The following is a 16,249-nucleotide window of genomic DNA, read 5'->3' as shown; positions in this document are numbered from 1 at the left end:
TATTTCAGGAATTTGTTGTTCTTGTTCAGTCACTCAGTTGTGTCCTACTCTTTGCAACCCCATGAAAGGCAGCATGCTAGGCTTCCCTGTCCTTCACTATCTCCCGGAGTTTGCTCAAACTCATGTCCATTGAGTCAGTGATGCCATGCAACCATCTTATCCTCTGTCACCTCCTTTTCCTCCTGCCCTCAGCATCAGGGTCTTTTCCAAAGAGTCAGCTCTTTGCATCAGGTGGCTAAAGTACTAGAGCTTTAACTTCAGCATCAGTCCTTCCAGTGAATATTCAGGGTTGATTTCCTTTAGGATTGACTGGTTTGATCTTGATGAACAAGGGACTCCTAAGAGTCTTCTCCAGCAACACCAAATACACCAAAGTGTATTACCAAATACATTTTGATAATCTTACCTTAGAAACTAATTGCATAATACTTAATGGGTAAAATAAACTCATGTTTCACTCAACTCACTCAGCAGATGCCTTACCTGGGGAGAGAAGGTCCATGTTTTGGGCTTCTTAGGTTGCCACGTGGCCCTGACTGTGTGAATGTTGCTCAGAACCTGAAATGAGATTTTCCCATTTGGAATCACTGTTGGAACATCAGCACCTCCATGCTCCAAACAGTGAACAGCGGAGCAGAGGGAAAGAGGGTATCTTTCTTCTTTGGGCGGTTCTGTATTTCTTTTTTTTCTTTTTACATCAACTACATACATAACTTTTAAAATGATTAACAAAAGGGAACATGTGAACGCTCTTGGAATGGGATGGGGTGTGGGTGGGTCCACGGGGCCTTGGGTAACCGGCAAGCTGAAGTGTGGCCCCACAGGCTGTGCCCTAAATGTCCCATCGCTGAGACCATCCCGCATCTTCACGAAAAGGAATATGTTGGGCTGAAGAGCTGGGTGACTGGGTGGGGCAGGGGCCCAATGGAGGGAAACAAGGGAGAAAGATGGGAGAAGGTGAGCCTGGCAGGGCTTCCCTGAGGAACAAACTTGTGTTAGTCACTCAGTCATGTCTGACTCTTCGCAACCCCATGGACTGTAGCCCAGGAGGCTCCTCTATCCATGGGATTCTTCAGGCAAGAACACTGGAGTGGGTTACCGTTTCCTTCTCCAGGGGATCTTCCTGACCCAGGGATGGAACCCATGTCTCCTATATTGCAGGCGGATTCTTTACTGTCTGAGCCACCAGGGAAGCCCTTGAGGAACAAACTAAAGTGAAAGTGAAAGTCGCTCAGTCACGTCTGACTCTTTGCGACCCCATGGACCATACAGTCCACGGAATTCTCCAGGCCAGAATACTGGAGAGGGTAGCCGTTCCCTTCTCCAGGGGATCTTCCCAACCCAGGGATCAAACCCAGGTCTCCCTCACTGCAGGCAGCTTCTTCACCATCTGAGCCACCAGGGAGGCCCGAGAATACTAGAGTGGGTAGCCTATCCGTTCTCCAGCGGATCCTCCCGACCCAGGAATTGAACCGGGGTCTCCTGCATTGCAGGCAGATTCTTTAACAGCTGAATGAACTAAGCCAACAGTAAATCATACTGATCCTCTACACGCCTCATTACGTTAATAGTGCTATTTCAAACATATCCTTATACATAAACATATATAAGCAGCCTTGTGAGCGGTCCCCTGTCTGCTCCAAGCTTCCCTATAATCCTTGGGCACTTCATTATCCCTCTGAAATACCCATTTGTTTGTTCATGTAACATATAATTGAGATATTTTTGTAAACCAGTACTGTTCTAGGCACTGGAAATACACAGCAGTGAACACAACAGACAAATATCCCTTGTTCATGGAATTGGCAAGAGAATAACCAAACAGACTCACAAAAAGTGAACAAATCTGCCTGGCGCTGATGAGCACCGCAAAGTAAAAGCTGAGGAGGAGGGTAAGAAGTGTGCTCGGGGGTAGGGGAACAGTGATTAACAAAGCCAAGTGTTATAGTACTTATAAAACAACAAAAGAGCTGGCAAGTGAATTCAGACTCAGATTTCTGCACTAATAATAAACTGTACTAAGTGAAATACTTAATATCTGAGAGAGATTAACCAGAAAATTAGGAGAAATCTTAGGTATAACTGACCTTTCAAGAAATATGGCCCCCAGGAGCATTTTATGTGCAATGATAACAAGATGGGGGCAGTGGGGAGTTACATGTGAGTATCTTGGTGTGTTAAGGAGGAATATAGAAATACAGAGTGATTTTAGATTTATGAGAATAATCTACAGCTAAGTAGGAAGCCTAGAAATTTACATACTGCAAACTGAGAGGCTTCAAAAGAACCAGGTGACAAGGCCATGGATGGCTATTATTTTTTTTTCTGCATGTTTCTATACATTTGAAATAGTTCCTAATTTAACAAATATTGCTAATTTCAATAAAAGTCAGATTGTAGTGTGAAATACATGTAAAATGAAAAAGAATAAGCAAATTGGAAGATTATAATGTTCAAAGATAAGAGTCTAAACGTGAGATTTAGATTTGTTTTCTATTTCTCTTATTATTGGCAAAATAGGTATATAGTTTGTTGATGTATTATTTCTTACTGAGTTCTTAAGGCTTTTCAATCACTCTTTAAGGATGAAACATACAACGATGGTTGATTATAAAATGTGTCAAATATACCAGACAAGTTAAAAGAAACTTACAGCACACCCTAAGCTTATCACCTAGATTCTGCCATCAACATTTTACTTCACTTGCTTTATCACATATCCCATCTAGCCATCCATCAGTTCATCTTATTTTTTGATACACAACAAACTTGCAGACATAAGTAAACTTTTCTCTAAATATGTTAACATGCATAGCATAGAGTTCATTATTTGTTCACAGTTCTCTTTTTGATGGAAAATTCAATATAATAAAATTCGGAAACCTTATTTTTATCGTCTTGTAATGTCCAGAGTGGGGAAAGGAACGTGGGCTGGCTAGGGACCATAGGCCCTAAGGAATGACACGGCAAGTGCTGTCACTGGGGGCCTACAGAGGAGCCTGAGCCTCATCAGGGTCCCAGTGCAAGGAGACACGCCTTTCCCCAGAGGTGTGTGCAGAGGCCAGGAGGCGGGCTCGCTCTCACCTGGCAGGAACGGCGCCAATGTGTGTGCCACAGTAGGAGTAAAGCTTATCAAGATCCAGACTCCCAGCTCTCAGATGTCTAGGATACCATTTTTAAAGAAAAAATCATTCATTATACCAAATACCAGGAAAATCGCAACTTAAGTGAGAAAAGAATCAAAAGATAACAACACTAACTCTGCTCAATGTCTTGCGGCAGCCTGCATGGGAGGGGCGTTTGGGGGAGAATGGATACCTGTGTATGTATGGCTGAGTCCCTCTGCTGTCCACCTGAAACCATCACAACATGGTTAATCAGCTGTATTCCAATATAAAGTTAAAAGTTAAAAAAAAAAAAAAGATCCCAACACGAAGATGACTGATGTTGGAATTATTTGAAAAGCATTTTAAAGCAGTCATCTAAAAATGCTTCAATAAACAACTATGGAGATGCTTAAAATAAATTAAAAAAAAAAAACAGAAAGAAATATGGGGTTTCAAGAAAGAAATAAGGAAATTTTAACAAAAAAAGAAAAAGAAACAGGACCCTAATGGAAATTCTAGAACTGAAAAATACAATGAAAGTGAAGGTGTTAGTCACTCAGCCAGCCAGGCTCCTCCGTCCATGGGATTTCCCAGACAAGAATACTGGACTGCGTTGCCATTTCCGTCTCCAGGGGATCTTCCTGACCCAGGGATTCAACCTGGCTCTCCTGTATTGCAGGTAGATTCTTAACCATCTGAGCCACCAGAGAACCCCAAGTTTGAAAACAGACACATACACACACCTACACAAGTCACTGAATAGACTCAACCACAGAACAGAAAAGAGAGAAAAGAATCAGTGAGCTTGAAGACAGGCAAACAGAAACTACACAGTCTGAACAACTGAATAGATGGAAAGATAATGGTCACAGCCTCAGGAACCTATGAGATTATAACAAAAGATCTAATGTTCATGCTATCTGAGTCCCAGAAGGGAAGGGAGTTTAGAGTTGGAAAAGTATTTGAGAAAATAATGGCTGAAAAATCCCCAAATCTGGCAAAAGACATAAGCCTACAGTTTAAGAAGCTGAAAAAACCCTAAACAACATAAAATCCAAGAAACCCATGACAAAGTATACAAACTTCTAAAAATAAACACAATATCCTTAAAGCAGTGAGAGAGGAACCACCTAGATTCACCCCTAGGGTAAAACCAATTCCAGTGAAGCGGAACAATATTTTTTAAGTGCTTAAAGAAAAGAACTGCCAACCCAGAGTTCTATATCTAGTGAAAATATCCACCATGAATAAAGGGAAAGCAGGCACTCTCAGATAAAGAAAAACTAAGAGAATCTATAGCCAGCAGACCTACCCTAAAAGAATGGTTAAAGGAAGTTCTCTAAATAGAAAAGAACACGATAAAAGAAGAAATCTCTGAATATCAGGAAGGAAGGAAGAAAGAACAATGGAAAGAGTAAAAACAAGGGTAGGGCTTCCCTAGTGGCTCAGTAGTAAAGAATCTGCCTGCCGATGCAGGAGACGTGGGTTCAATCCCTGATCCCGGAAGATCCCACATGCCCTGGAGTGACTAAGCCCATGTGTCACAACTACCAAGCCCGAGCTTTAGAGGCCGGGGGCCGAGACTACTGAGCCCACGTGCGGAAACTGCTGAGGCCCCCACAGCCGAGAGTCTGTGCTCTGCAATGAGAAGCCACTGTGATGAGAAGCCCACACACGGCAACTAGAGTAGCCCCTGCTCTCTGTAACTGGAGAAAAGCTTAATGGTTGAGGCAAAATTATCACACTGTGTGATGTGGTTCTCAATGTATGCAGAGGAAATTCTTAAGATAATTATAAAGCAGTGAGAGGATTAAAGTTTCTACTGATCACTTGAACTGGGATGTTGACAAGCAGACTAGGGGAAAGTTATGCATGTATAAAATAATACCTACTTATTTTATTTTCAGTATTTCAACTACTGAAAAAGTTGTACAAAGAGAGCCACTCAATAACACGGCAGGCACTTCAGAATGGAGTTCTTAAAAAAATGTTTTAAGTAACACACAGGAAGACAGAAAAAAGAAAATAGAGGAATGAAAAATAGAGGGAAGGAAGGGAAAAAATAAAACAGCAGACTCCAGAGGTAAGATTTCCCTCCAGGATCCACCTGCTTTGGGATGCTTGTCAGGGACTTGAGGGAGTGGCTTTTTGTATATTGCCCAAAATTTACAGCTGTTACCACTACGTTAGTTATTTGAAGAGGAGCTTATTCAGTCATTATTGGAAGCAGTGTCTTATTAATTAGTTTTAGTAATAATGCTTTCTGTTTGTGATTTGGCTTAAATTTACTAAAGTATTCTTAAGTAAATAGATTCTCCAGGCAAGAATACTGAGTGGGTAGCCATTCCCTTCCCCAGGGGATCTTCCCAACTCAGGGATCAAACCTGGGTCTCCCACATTGGAGGCAAATTCTTTACCAGCTGCCAGGGAAGCCCAAATAAATAGAATGAGCATGTTAACTATTAAATACGTTCTATAACTCCATGATTTGGAAAATTTGACATAAATTTGCTTCATAAACTAACCTCTATTATTTTTATATAAAATAACTTCTATGATTTTGATATATTAGTCAAAATAAAATTCCAATCTTTATTTTATGTTGTCATGTATAAGAACAGCGAGAGACAGAGCAAAAAGTATGGAACCAGATGGTAGAAGGCGGTTCATCTCTTCTTGAACACTGGTGCCACCTAGTGGTTCCTCATGGCAGTGGTTTTGTGCGGTTCCCTCGTGCTGTGAGTGAGAGGTACACTCTTAGCTGCGGTGTGTGTGCTTGTGTCTGACTCTGCAGCCCCTTGGACTGGGGCCCACCAGGCTCCTCTGTCCATGGGATTTCCTGGCAAGAATACTGGAGTGGGTGGCCATGCCCTCCTCCAGGGGATCTTCCCAACCCAGGGATTGAACCCAGTCCTCCTGCATTTCCTGTATTGCGGGCAGATTATTTACCGGTGAGCCACAGGGAAAGCCCCACCAACAGAGGAATGGATAAAGAAGATGTGATACATATAGAAAACAGAGTATTACTCAACCATCAAAAAAGAGTGAAATAATGCCATTTGCCGCAGCACGGAAGGAGCTACAGAGTGTCACACTGAGTGAAGTGAGTCAGACAGGAGGAGAAACGTTGTACGCCATCCGTCCTATGTGGGATCTGAAAAGACTCACACAAATGAACTTACAAAACAGAAACAGACCCAGACTTTGAGAACGAGCTATGGCTGCTGGGGGAAGGGCGGGGGAGGGGATAGTTAGGGAGCTTGGAATGGACGTGTGCACACTGCTGTGTTTAGAATGGGTCACCGACAAGGACCTGCTGTACAGCACAGGGAGCTCTGCTCAGCGTCATACGGCAGCCCGGATGGGAAGGGGGTCTGGGGGAGAACGGACGCATGTCTGTGTATGGCTGAGTCCTTTCGCTGTTCACCTAAAACTATCACAGCACTGTGTGTTAATTGGCTATACCCCAACACAAAATTTAAAAGTTATTTTTTTTTAAATAAGTATACTCAGCGGGCACCAAGATAAACCCAAGAACTCCTCCACACCTGGGCTGCTATCAGTGCTCTCTGCCTCAGGGCAGGTCCCCGCCATCCACCCAGACGTGGGAGTCAGAGATCCGGCTTCACGCCTGACGCCCCATGCTCCCACACGCCCCACACTCAGCCCATGACCCACCAAGCCTCCTGAATGTCCCTCCAGCCACAGCCCTCGTCTCCACGTCTCTCATCAAGTCGCTGTCATCTCCCTCCTCTGGTGATCTCACGATGTTGCGTGGATTGGTGTAAGTGCTTTGTTGTTGTGTTGTTCAGTCACTCTTTGCGACCCCATGGTCTGCAGCACGCCAGCCTTCCCTGTCCATCACTATCTCCCAGAGTTTGCTCAGATTCATGTCCATCGAGTCGGTGATGCTATCTAACCATCTCATCCTCTGCCGTCCCCTTCTTTTGCCTTCAATCTTTCCCAGCATCACGTTTTTTCCAATGAGTCGGCTCTTTGCATTAGGTGGCCAAAGTATTGGAGCCTCAGCATCAGTCCCTCCAATGAACACCCAGGACTGATGTCCTTTAGGATGGACTGGTTGGATCTCCTTGCAGTCCAAGGGACTCTCAACAGTCTTCTCCAACACCACAGTTCAAAAGCATCAGTTCTTTGGTGCTCAGCTTTCTTTATAGTCCAACTCTCACATCCATACACGACTACTGGAAAAACCATAGCTTTGACTAAACAGACCTTTATCAGCAAAGTGATGCCTCTGTTTTTCAATATGCTATCTAGGTTTGTCATAGGCTTTCTTCCAAGGAGCAAGCGTCTTAATTTCATGACTGCAGTCACTGTCTGCAGTGATTTTGGAGCCCAAGAAAATGAGATCTGCCACTGCTTCCACTTTTTCTCCTTCTATTTGCCATGAAATGAGGGGACCAGATGCCATGATCTTAGTTGTTTAAATGTTGAGTTTTAAGCCAGCTTTTTCACCCTCCTCTTTCACCTCCATCAAGAGCTCTTTAGCTCCTCTTCACTTTCTACCTTTAGAGTGGTATCATGTGTATATCTGAGGTTGTTGATATTTCTCTTGGCAATCTTGATTCCAACCTGTTAGTCGACCAGCCCAGCCTTTCTCATGATGTACTCTGCATATAAGTTAAATAAGCAGGGTGACAATATACAGCCTGGACATACTCCTTTCCCAATTTGGAACCAGTCTGCTGTTCCATGTCTGGTTCTAACTGTTGCTTGTTGACTGCACACAGGATTCTCAGGAGAGGTAAGGTGGTCTGGTACTCCCATCTCTTTAAGAATTTTCCACAGTTTGTTGTGATCCACACAATCAAAGGCTTTAGCATAGTCAATGAAGCAGATGTTTTTCTGGAATTCCCTTGCTTTCTCTATGATCCAATGAATGTTGGAAATTTGATCTGTGGTTCCTCTGCCTTCTCTAAGTCCAGCTTGTACATCTGGAAGTTCTTGATTCATGTACTGCTGAAGCCTACCTTGAAGGACTTTGAGCATAACCTTGCTAGCACATGAAATGAGCACAATTCTGCGGTAGTCTGAACATTCTTCAGCGTTGCCCTTCTTTGGGAACTGACCTTTTCCAGTCCTGTGGCCACTGCTGAGTTTTCCAAATGTGCTGGCATACTGAGTGCAACACTTTAACAGCATCATCTTTTAGGATTTGAAATGGCTCAGCTGGAATTTCATCACCTTCCACTAGCTTAGCACTTAACTTCACGCTCCAGGATGTCTAGCTTTAAGTGCTTTACTTATACTAACTTACCTAGTCTTCACATTGACCCTAAGGAAGGTACACCAGAGAGAACAAGGTAGGGTCATTTGGTCGGCATCCCACATTCAGCTGGTGGAGCCTGGGTTTAATTCCAGGCGGAATGGCTCCAGATTTCAGATTTCATTTTCTTGGAGGCGTGGACACTTGCTGCCTTTTGACCACCACATCGTGACACAGCTTCCAAATGGTCTACTGGGGTCCCTCTGGCCACCCCTCCAATCCATCTCCAGTGGGTAGCCAGAAATCACCCTCAGATGTACATCTAAGTCATGTCACTCTCTTCCAACTGCTTTCCTGTTTTTAGGACAAAGAGAAAAGCTTGTGGCTTACAAGCTCTTACACAGCGTGCCCCACCTTGCCCCACCCTGCACTTCCTCTGCTCAGCCACGCCCGTGCCCCTCCCCACACCTTTCCTCTCCAGGCCCTGCCTGTGCTCCTGTTCAGTCAGGAACACACTGCCCTCTCCTTATGGTCTATTCACCCCTCAGATCTCATGGCAAGCCTCACCCCCTCGAGAGTTTAGATTATGGAAGTGAGAATTCTTTTCTAGTGTGACAAACTTCCCTCTAAGCAATGCTTTTCTTAACTCATTGATTATTTAGAAATCAGTTGCATAATTTCCAAGGATTTTTTTCCTGTTCTCTTTCTGGTTTTGGTTTCTAATTCAATTCCATGTGATCAAAACCCTACACTGCACGATTTCAAAATCTGTTCAGGACCAACTGTTTTGGTGAATGTTCCACATTCACTAAAAAGAATGCAAGTGGGGGGTGAAGTGTTTTACAAATGTTAATTAGATCCAGTTTGTTCACGGTGTTATTCTGTTCTTTCATAATCTTACTAATCTTTTCTCTGTTCTACAGTATTGTAGAGAGAAGTATTAAAGTCTGTAATTATAAGTATGGCTTTGCCCATTTCTCCCTTCAGTTCGATCCATTTCTACTGCATGTCTTTTGAAGCTCTGATGCTCTGATGCTGGGTGTATACACATTGAGGACTGTTACATCTTCTTGCTGAATGGTCCATCCTATCGTGTAATGTACCCCTTTATTCCCAATAATGTTCCTTGTTCCGAAGTATACTTTGTCTGATATTAATATCTTTTGAATGGTGTATCTTTCTCTACTCTTCAACTTTTAACCTGCCTGTATTATTATGTTTAGGGTGGTCTTTTAGTCTATAGTTGGATCTCTTTCACTCTGGTTTTCATTTGCATTTCACAGATGACTCATTATGTGCTCAGTATCTTTTTATATGCCTGTTGGCCTGTCATATTTTCTTTTTTTAAGTGCCTGCTCAAGTCTTTTGTCAATTAAAAAAAAAAAAAAAACCTAAGCTATCTTCTTATTTCTTGGGTATCTTTGAATCGTTACTGACCGTAGCGGATAGTGTTCAGTATTTTACATTAAGTATGATGATACTAGCTTTGCTTTAGTTTTCTCTTGTTGCCCTTCAACTCACATGACCTTTATATCTACTACTGTGGGCAAGAATCCCTTAGAAGAAATGGAGTAGTCCCCATAGTCAAGAAAAGAGTCCAAAATGCAGTACTTGGATGCAATCTCAAAAATAACAGAATGATATTTGTTCGTTTCCAAGGCAAACCATTCAATATCACAGTAATCCAAGTCTATGCCCCAACCAGTAACGCTGAAGAAACTGAAGTTGAACAGTTCTATGAAGACCTACAAGACCTTTTAGAACTAACACCCAAACAAGATATCCTTTTCATTATAGGGGACTGGAATGCAAAAGTAGGAAGTCAAGAAACACCTGGAGTAACAGGCAAATTTGGCCTTAGAGAACAGAATGAAGCAGGGCAAAGGCTAATAGAGTTTTGCCAAGAGAACGCACTGGTCATAGCAAACACCCTCTTCCAACAACACAAGAGAAATCTCTACACATGGACATCACCAGGTGGTCAACACCGAAATCAGATTGATTATATTCTTTGCAGCTAAAGATGGAGAAGCTCTATACAGTCAGCAAAAACAAGACCAGGAGCTGACTGCGGCTTATATCATGAACTCCTTATTGCCAAATTCAGAATTAAATTGAAGAAAGTAGGAAAAACCACTAGGCCATTCAGGTATGACCTAAATCAAATCCCTTATGATTATACAGTGGAAGTGACAGATTCAAGGGATTAGATCTGATAGACAGAGTGACTGAAGAACTATGGAATGAGGTTCGTGACATTGTACAGGAGGCAGGGATCAAGACCATCCCCAAGAAGAAGAAATGCAAAAAGGCAAAATGGTTGTCTCAGGAGGCATTACAAATAGCTGAGAAAAGAAAAGAAGTGAAATACAAAGGAGAAAAGGAAAGATACACCCATTTGAATGCAAAGTTCCAAAGAATAGCAAAGAGAGATGAGAAAGCCTTCCTCAGTGATCAATGCAAAGAAATAGAGGAAAACAACAGAATGGGAAAGACTAGAGATCTCTTCAAGAAAATTAGAGATAACAAGGGAACATTTCATGCAAAGATGGGCTCAATAAAGGTCAGAAATGGTATGGACCTAACAGAAGCAGAAGATATTAAGAAGAGGTGGCAAGAATACACAGGAGAACTATAAAAAAAAAATCTTCATGACCCAGATAACCATAATGGTGTGATCACTCAACTAGAACCAGACATCCTGGAATGCAATGTTAAGTGGCCTTAGGAAGCATCACTGTAAACAAAGCTAGTGGAGGGGATGGAATTCCAGTTGAGCTATTTCAAATCTAAAAGATGATGCTGTGAAAGTGTTGCACTCAATATGCCAACACATTTGGAAAACTCAGCAGTGGCTGCAGGACTGGAAAAGGTCAGTTTTCATTCCAATCCCAAAGAAAGGCAATGCCAAAGAATGTTCAAACTATCACACAATTGCACTCATTTCACACGCTAGCAAAGTAATGCTCAAAATTCTCCAAGCCAGGCTTCAACAGGACATGAACCGTGAATTTCCACGTATTCAAGCTGGATTTAGAAAAGGCAGAGGAGCCAGAAATCAAATTGCCAACATCTGCTGGATCATGGAAAAAGCAAGAGAGTTCCAGAAAAATATTTACTTCTGCTTTATTGACTATGTCAAAGCCTGTGATTGTGTGGACAACAAACTGTGGAAAATTCTTAAAGAGATGGGAATACCAGACCACCTGACCTGCCTCCTGAAAAATCTGTATGCAGGTCAAAAAGCAACAGTTAGAACTGGACATAGAACAACAGACTGGTTCCAAATCTGTATTTGGAAATGCTGTATATTGTCACCCTGCTTATTTAACTTACATGCAGAGTACATCATGAGAAATGCTGGACTGGAAGAAGCACAAGCTGGAATCAAGACTACCAGGAGAAATATCAATAACCTCAGATACGCAGATGACACCACTCTTATGGCAGAAAGTGAAGAAGAACTAAAGAACATCTTGATGAAAGTTAAAGAGGAGAGTGAAAAAGTTGGCTTAAAGCTCAACATTCAGAAAACGAAGATCATGGCATCTTGTCCCATCACTTCATGGCCAGTAGATTGGGAAACAGTGGAAACATGAGACACCTTATTTTCTTGGGCTCCAAAATCACTGCAGATGGTGACTGTAGCTATGAAATTAAAAGACCCTTGCTCCTTGGAATAAAAGCTATGACAAAGCTAGACAGCATATTAAAAAGCAGAGACATTACTTTGCCAACAAAGGTCCGTCTAGTCAAGGTTATGGTTTTTCCAGTAGTCATGTATGGATGTGAGATTTGGATTATAAAGAAGGCTTAGTGCCAAAGAATTGATGCTTTTGAATTGTGGTGTTGGAGAAGACTCTTGAGAGTCCCTTGGACTGCAAGGAGATCCAACCAGTCCATTCTAAAGGAAATCAGTCCTGAATATTCATTGACAGGACTGATGTTGAAGCTGAAACTCCAATACTTTGGCCACCTGATGTGAAGAACTGAGTCATTTGAAAAGACCTTGATGCTGGGAAAGATTGAAGGTGGGAGGATAAGGGGACGACAGAGGATAAGATGGTTGGATGGCATCACTGACTCAATGGACATGAGTTTGAGGAAGCTCTGGGAATTGGTGATGAAAAGGGAGGCCTGGTGTGCTGCAGTCCATGGGGTCGCAAAGAGTCGGACACAACTGAGCAACTGAACTGAATTGTTGCCCTTTACCAACGTGAAGTTCCCTTCTGTTCTTAATTTGATGAGAACTTTTTAAAGAATCGTAAATGGGTGTTAATGTTTGTCAAATGCTTTTTCCGAGTCTATTGAATGATCACATTTTTTTTTCTTCTTTAGTTATGTTAATATGGCAAATTACAATGATCTATTCTCAAATGTTAAATACTGGCTACACAGGAGGGTACCTTTGAATTCCTGGAATAATCCCAATTAATCATGATATATTGTCCTTTTTTATGTTCCCAGGTGGTGCAGTGGTTAAGAATCCTCCTGCCAATGCAGGAGGTGCAAGAGACACATGTTCGATCCCTGGGCTGGGGAGCTCCCCTGGAGTAGGATATGGGAACCCATTCCAGTATTCTTGCCTGGAAAATCCCATGGACAGAAAAGCCTGGCAGGTACAGTCCTTGGGGTCGCTAAGAGTCTCACATGACTGAGGACGCACATGCGCCTGTACTTCAAGGGAGAGCTGCGTGCTAACAGTGCTAACCAATGTCAACAGAGGAGCAGGTAAGTTAACAGTAGTATAGATTTGAGCTGGATAATCATCAATCAGGTTCAATTCACTCACATTTTGTTTAGGATTTTAGTTCATTATATTCATGAGGAGTACTGGTCTTGTAATTTTTCTTTTTTGTAATGTGATGTCTTATTTTGGTAGCATGTTTTTCCTGGCCTTCTGAAACACGACGGGAAGCATTCCCTCTTCATCTGTTCTCTGGAAGGGTTTGTGTACTAGTGGTATTATTTCTTCCTTAAATGTTCAGCGGAAACCACCAGTGAAACCATCTGGGTTCTGGAGTTTCCTCAACTGGAAGAGTTTTCATTTCAGTTTTAATATCTTTAACAGGGGTTATTCAAATTGTTCTAGTTCTTCTTAGGTCAGTTTCATTAAGTCGTGGTTTTTGAAGAATTCCTCTGTTTAGTGATTTTATCAAATCTATTGCCATGAAATTATTTATAATATCACCCTTCTCTTCTTTCAGGCTTCCCAGGTAGCACTAGTGGTAAAGAACCCACTTGCCAATGCAGGAGACACAAGGGACATGGGTCTGATCCCTGGGTGGGTAAGATCCCCTGGAGGAGGGCATGGCAACCTGCTTCAGTGTTCTTGCTTGGAGAATCCCATGGACAGAAGGGTCTGGCGGGCTGCAGTCCATGAGCTGGTCACGCCGTGCTCCTTTAACACTGTAAGACTTCTCACTGCCCCTCCTCACCACCTCACCTCCAGGGTGGGACACACAGTTTTGAGGGCCTTCACCAGCTGTGGAGCCCTTTGCCTTGCAAAGCAATAAAAGCTACTCTTTTCTACTTCACCCAAAACTCTGTCTCCATGTTTCTGTTGGGCACTAGTGAACAGAGGCTGAGTTTTGGCAACAATCATTTGTTTTCTTTCTTTCTCTCTTTTTAAAATTTATTTTTTAAAATTATTTTACTTATTTTTGGCCCCACTAAGGCATGTGGGATCCTGGCTCCCCAACTAGAGATCAAACCTCTGCCCCCCACATTGGAAGGTGAAGCCTTAACCAATGGCCCACCAGGGAAGTCTCTCTTCCTAAAATGTCTTGATCAGTCTGACTAGGCATCTCTCAGTTTTATTAATCTTGTTAAAGAATAAACTTTGCCTTTTCTGACTTTCTCTTTTGCTTTCTATTTCATTCGTTTCTTCTCTTTACTAGCTCCTCCATTCTACTTTCTTCAGGTTTCACTCACTCTTCTTTTCTAGACTCTTGAGTTCCAGCTTAGATCACTGATTTAAAATCTTTCTTCTCGCCTAGTATATTCAGTCATAAATTTCCATCTCAGCACTGTTCTAGCTGTATCTCCTAAACAAATCAATTAACTAAGAGTCATTCAAATTCTTTGGTTGGTAGTGGGTGGAAAATACTCTCTTAGGAATGAGAGAGGAAGGGGTGGAAAAGGACGCAAGGCAACTCTGCCAGGTGATGGCCGTGCCCCGCAGGTTGACGGGAATGTCGGTCACACAGGTGTGTACACCTGTCAGAAACGCAATGCTCGCCCTCCCTGCTGGTCCAGTGGTTAAGAATCCACCTGCCACTACAGGGGACACGACTTTGATCCCTGCTGCAGGAAGACTCTACGTGCTGCAGAGCAGCTGAGCCAGAGGGCCACAACCACGGAGCCCTTGGGCTCTAGAGCCCACGCTCTACAACAGGAGAAGCCGCTGCAAGGAGAAGCCTGCGCACCGCAGCTGGAGAGCAGCCCCCGCTCCCACAGCTAGAGAAAGCCCACGCAGCAACGAAGGCCCAGCACAGCCATAAATGAATCAGCGTTTTAAAACGCAATACTCTGTACTCAAAACCTGAAGTGTACATAGTACTAGGAGGCAGGCATCAGTACCTTTTTGTAAGCGAAAAACCTATGGCTCACGCGAGCTAACTGTGATATATAAATGTCGTACATTTAGCCAGTGAGAGAGTCTGGAGTTAATAAACCTGTATCATCAGAACCCTTGCTGTTTGCATGCTACCATACAATATCTGGGGCTTCCCCGGTAGCTCAGATGATAAAGAATCCACTTACAGTGCAGGAGACCTGGGTCTGATTCCTGAGTTGGGAAGATCCCCTGGAGAAAGCAATGGCAACCCACTCTAATATTCTTGCCTGGGAAATCCCAAGGACAGAGGAGCCTGGCAGGCTACAGTCCATGAGGTCGCAAAGAGTTAGACACAGCTGAGCGACTAACACTAACACTATACATTATTTTATCTAGATACTTATACACACACAGAGAGATTGAGAGAGAGAGAGAAAGAGACAGACAGATCCTATGCAGCATGCGTTTAATAGGTGGTTGGGAGGGAGGGGGGTTTGGAGGAGAATGGGTACATGTATATGCATGGCTGAGTCCTTTCTCTGTTCATCTGAAACCATCACAACATTGTTAATCAGCTATATTCCACTACAAAATGTTTTTGGTGTTTAAAAAAAATTAAATTAAAAAAATGCATGTGGCGGGAACTAGTTGGACTCCCCAGCAAGCTTACCTCACTGCCGTCAAACAGACAGAGGCGCACGTGTCTGCTCAGAACTTGGATGCTCACCCCTGGAAGAGGAATCATCTTGCAGCTCCAGAGAGTCAGAATCAAGGAGACACGGCTCGGTCTTGACCTGATCTGCAAGAACAATCAGTTACGAGGAAGGTCTGCTTGTATGACTTATGAGACAAATTCACTTTCCGAGCACCTTAAAGAGTAACCATACTTACAGAGCCGGTTTTTGCATCCCACATCAGATCTCTGAAGGCCAGTTGGGAAGGTGTGAGCTCTGGCTGTAAGAAGTAACTTGCTCGGAATTGATTCCCTGCAAAAATAATTTTTCCTTTATATTCTTACAAAGAATGAACGAAATTCAAAACCCCAAATCCATGATGTTACGGTTCACACTTAGGAAACAGACGTCGAAAATACCATGCATACTGTTTGCTAGAAACTTGCTTCCTAAGACAGACATACCAACAGAGATAAGAACAACAGGAGGAAACGAAAAGATGGAAGCACATAAGAGCTGATCTTAAGCAGCTTTAGGAAAGACCTTAAAGACTGTCAGGCTGGTAACATGCCCCCTGATGAAGACGACCCATTCAAATATTTTTGTAAAATGCAGAAAATATGTAACCACTTTTTGGACATTCTAGAAAAAGTGTATCATCATTAATTTTACTTCTTTACAT

General features: G+C 42.8%; 1 protein-coding gene across 4 annotated transcripts in view; it reads right to left on the bottom strand.

Moving 5' to 3' along the window:
• Positions 1-16,249, bottom strand: part of NPHP1 (nephrocystin 1) — a 65,707-nt gene that overhangs the window by 24,063 nt on the left and 25,395 nt on the right. For 3 of the 4 annotated variants that reach the window (XM_061431459.1, XM_061431460.1, XM_061431462.1), the window contains exons 10-12: positions 15,785-15,879; positions 15,564-15,692; positions 484-558 (exon numbers count right to left, since the gene is read on the bottom strand). In XM_061431459.1, the coding sequence (XP_061287443.1) occupies positions 484-558; positions 15,564-15,692; positions 15,785-15,879 (299 nt within the window). The remainder of the gene's footprint in view (positions 1-483; positions 559-15,563; positions 15,693-15,784; positions 15,880-16,249) is intronic. The other variant, XM_061431461.1, reaches the window with a different exon arrangement.

This window comes from Bos javanicus, chromosome 11 (assembly GCF_032452875.1).
Source record: "Bos javanicus breed banteng chromosome 11, ARS-OSU_banteng_1.0, whole genome shotgun sequence".
Taxonomy (NCBI): domain Eukaryota; kingdom Metazoa; phylum Chordata; class Mammalia; order Artiodactyla; family Bovidae; genus Bos; species Bos javanicus.
This window is presented reverse-complemented; position numbering and strand designations above follow the sequence as displayed.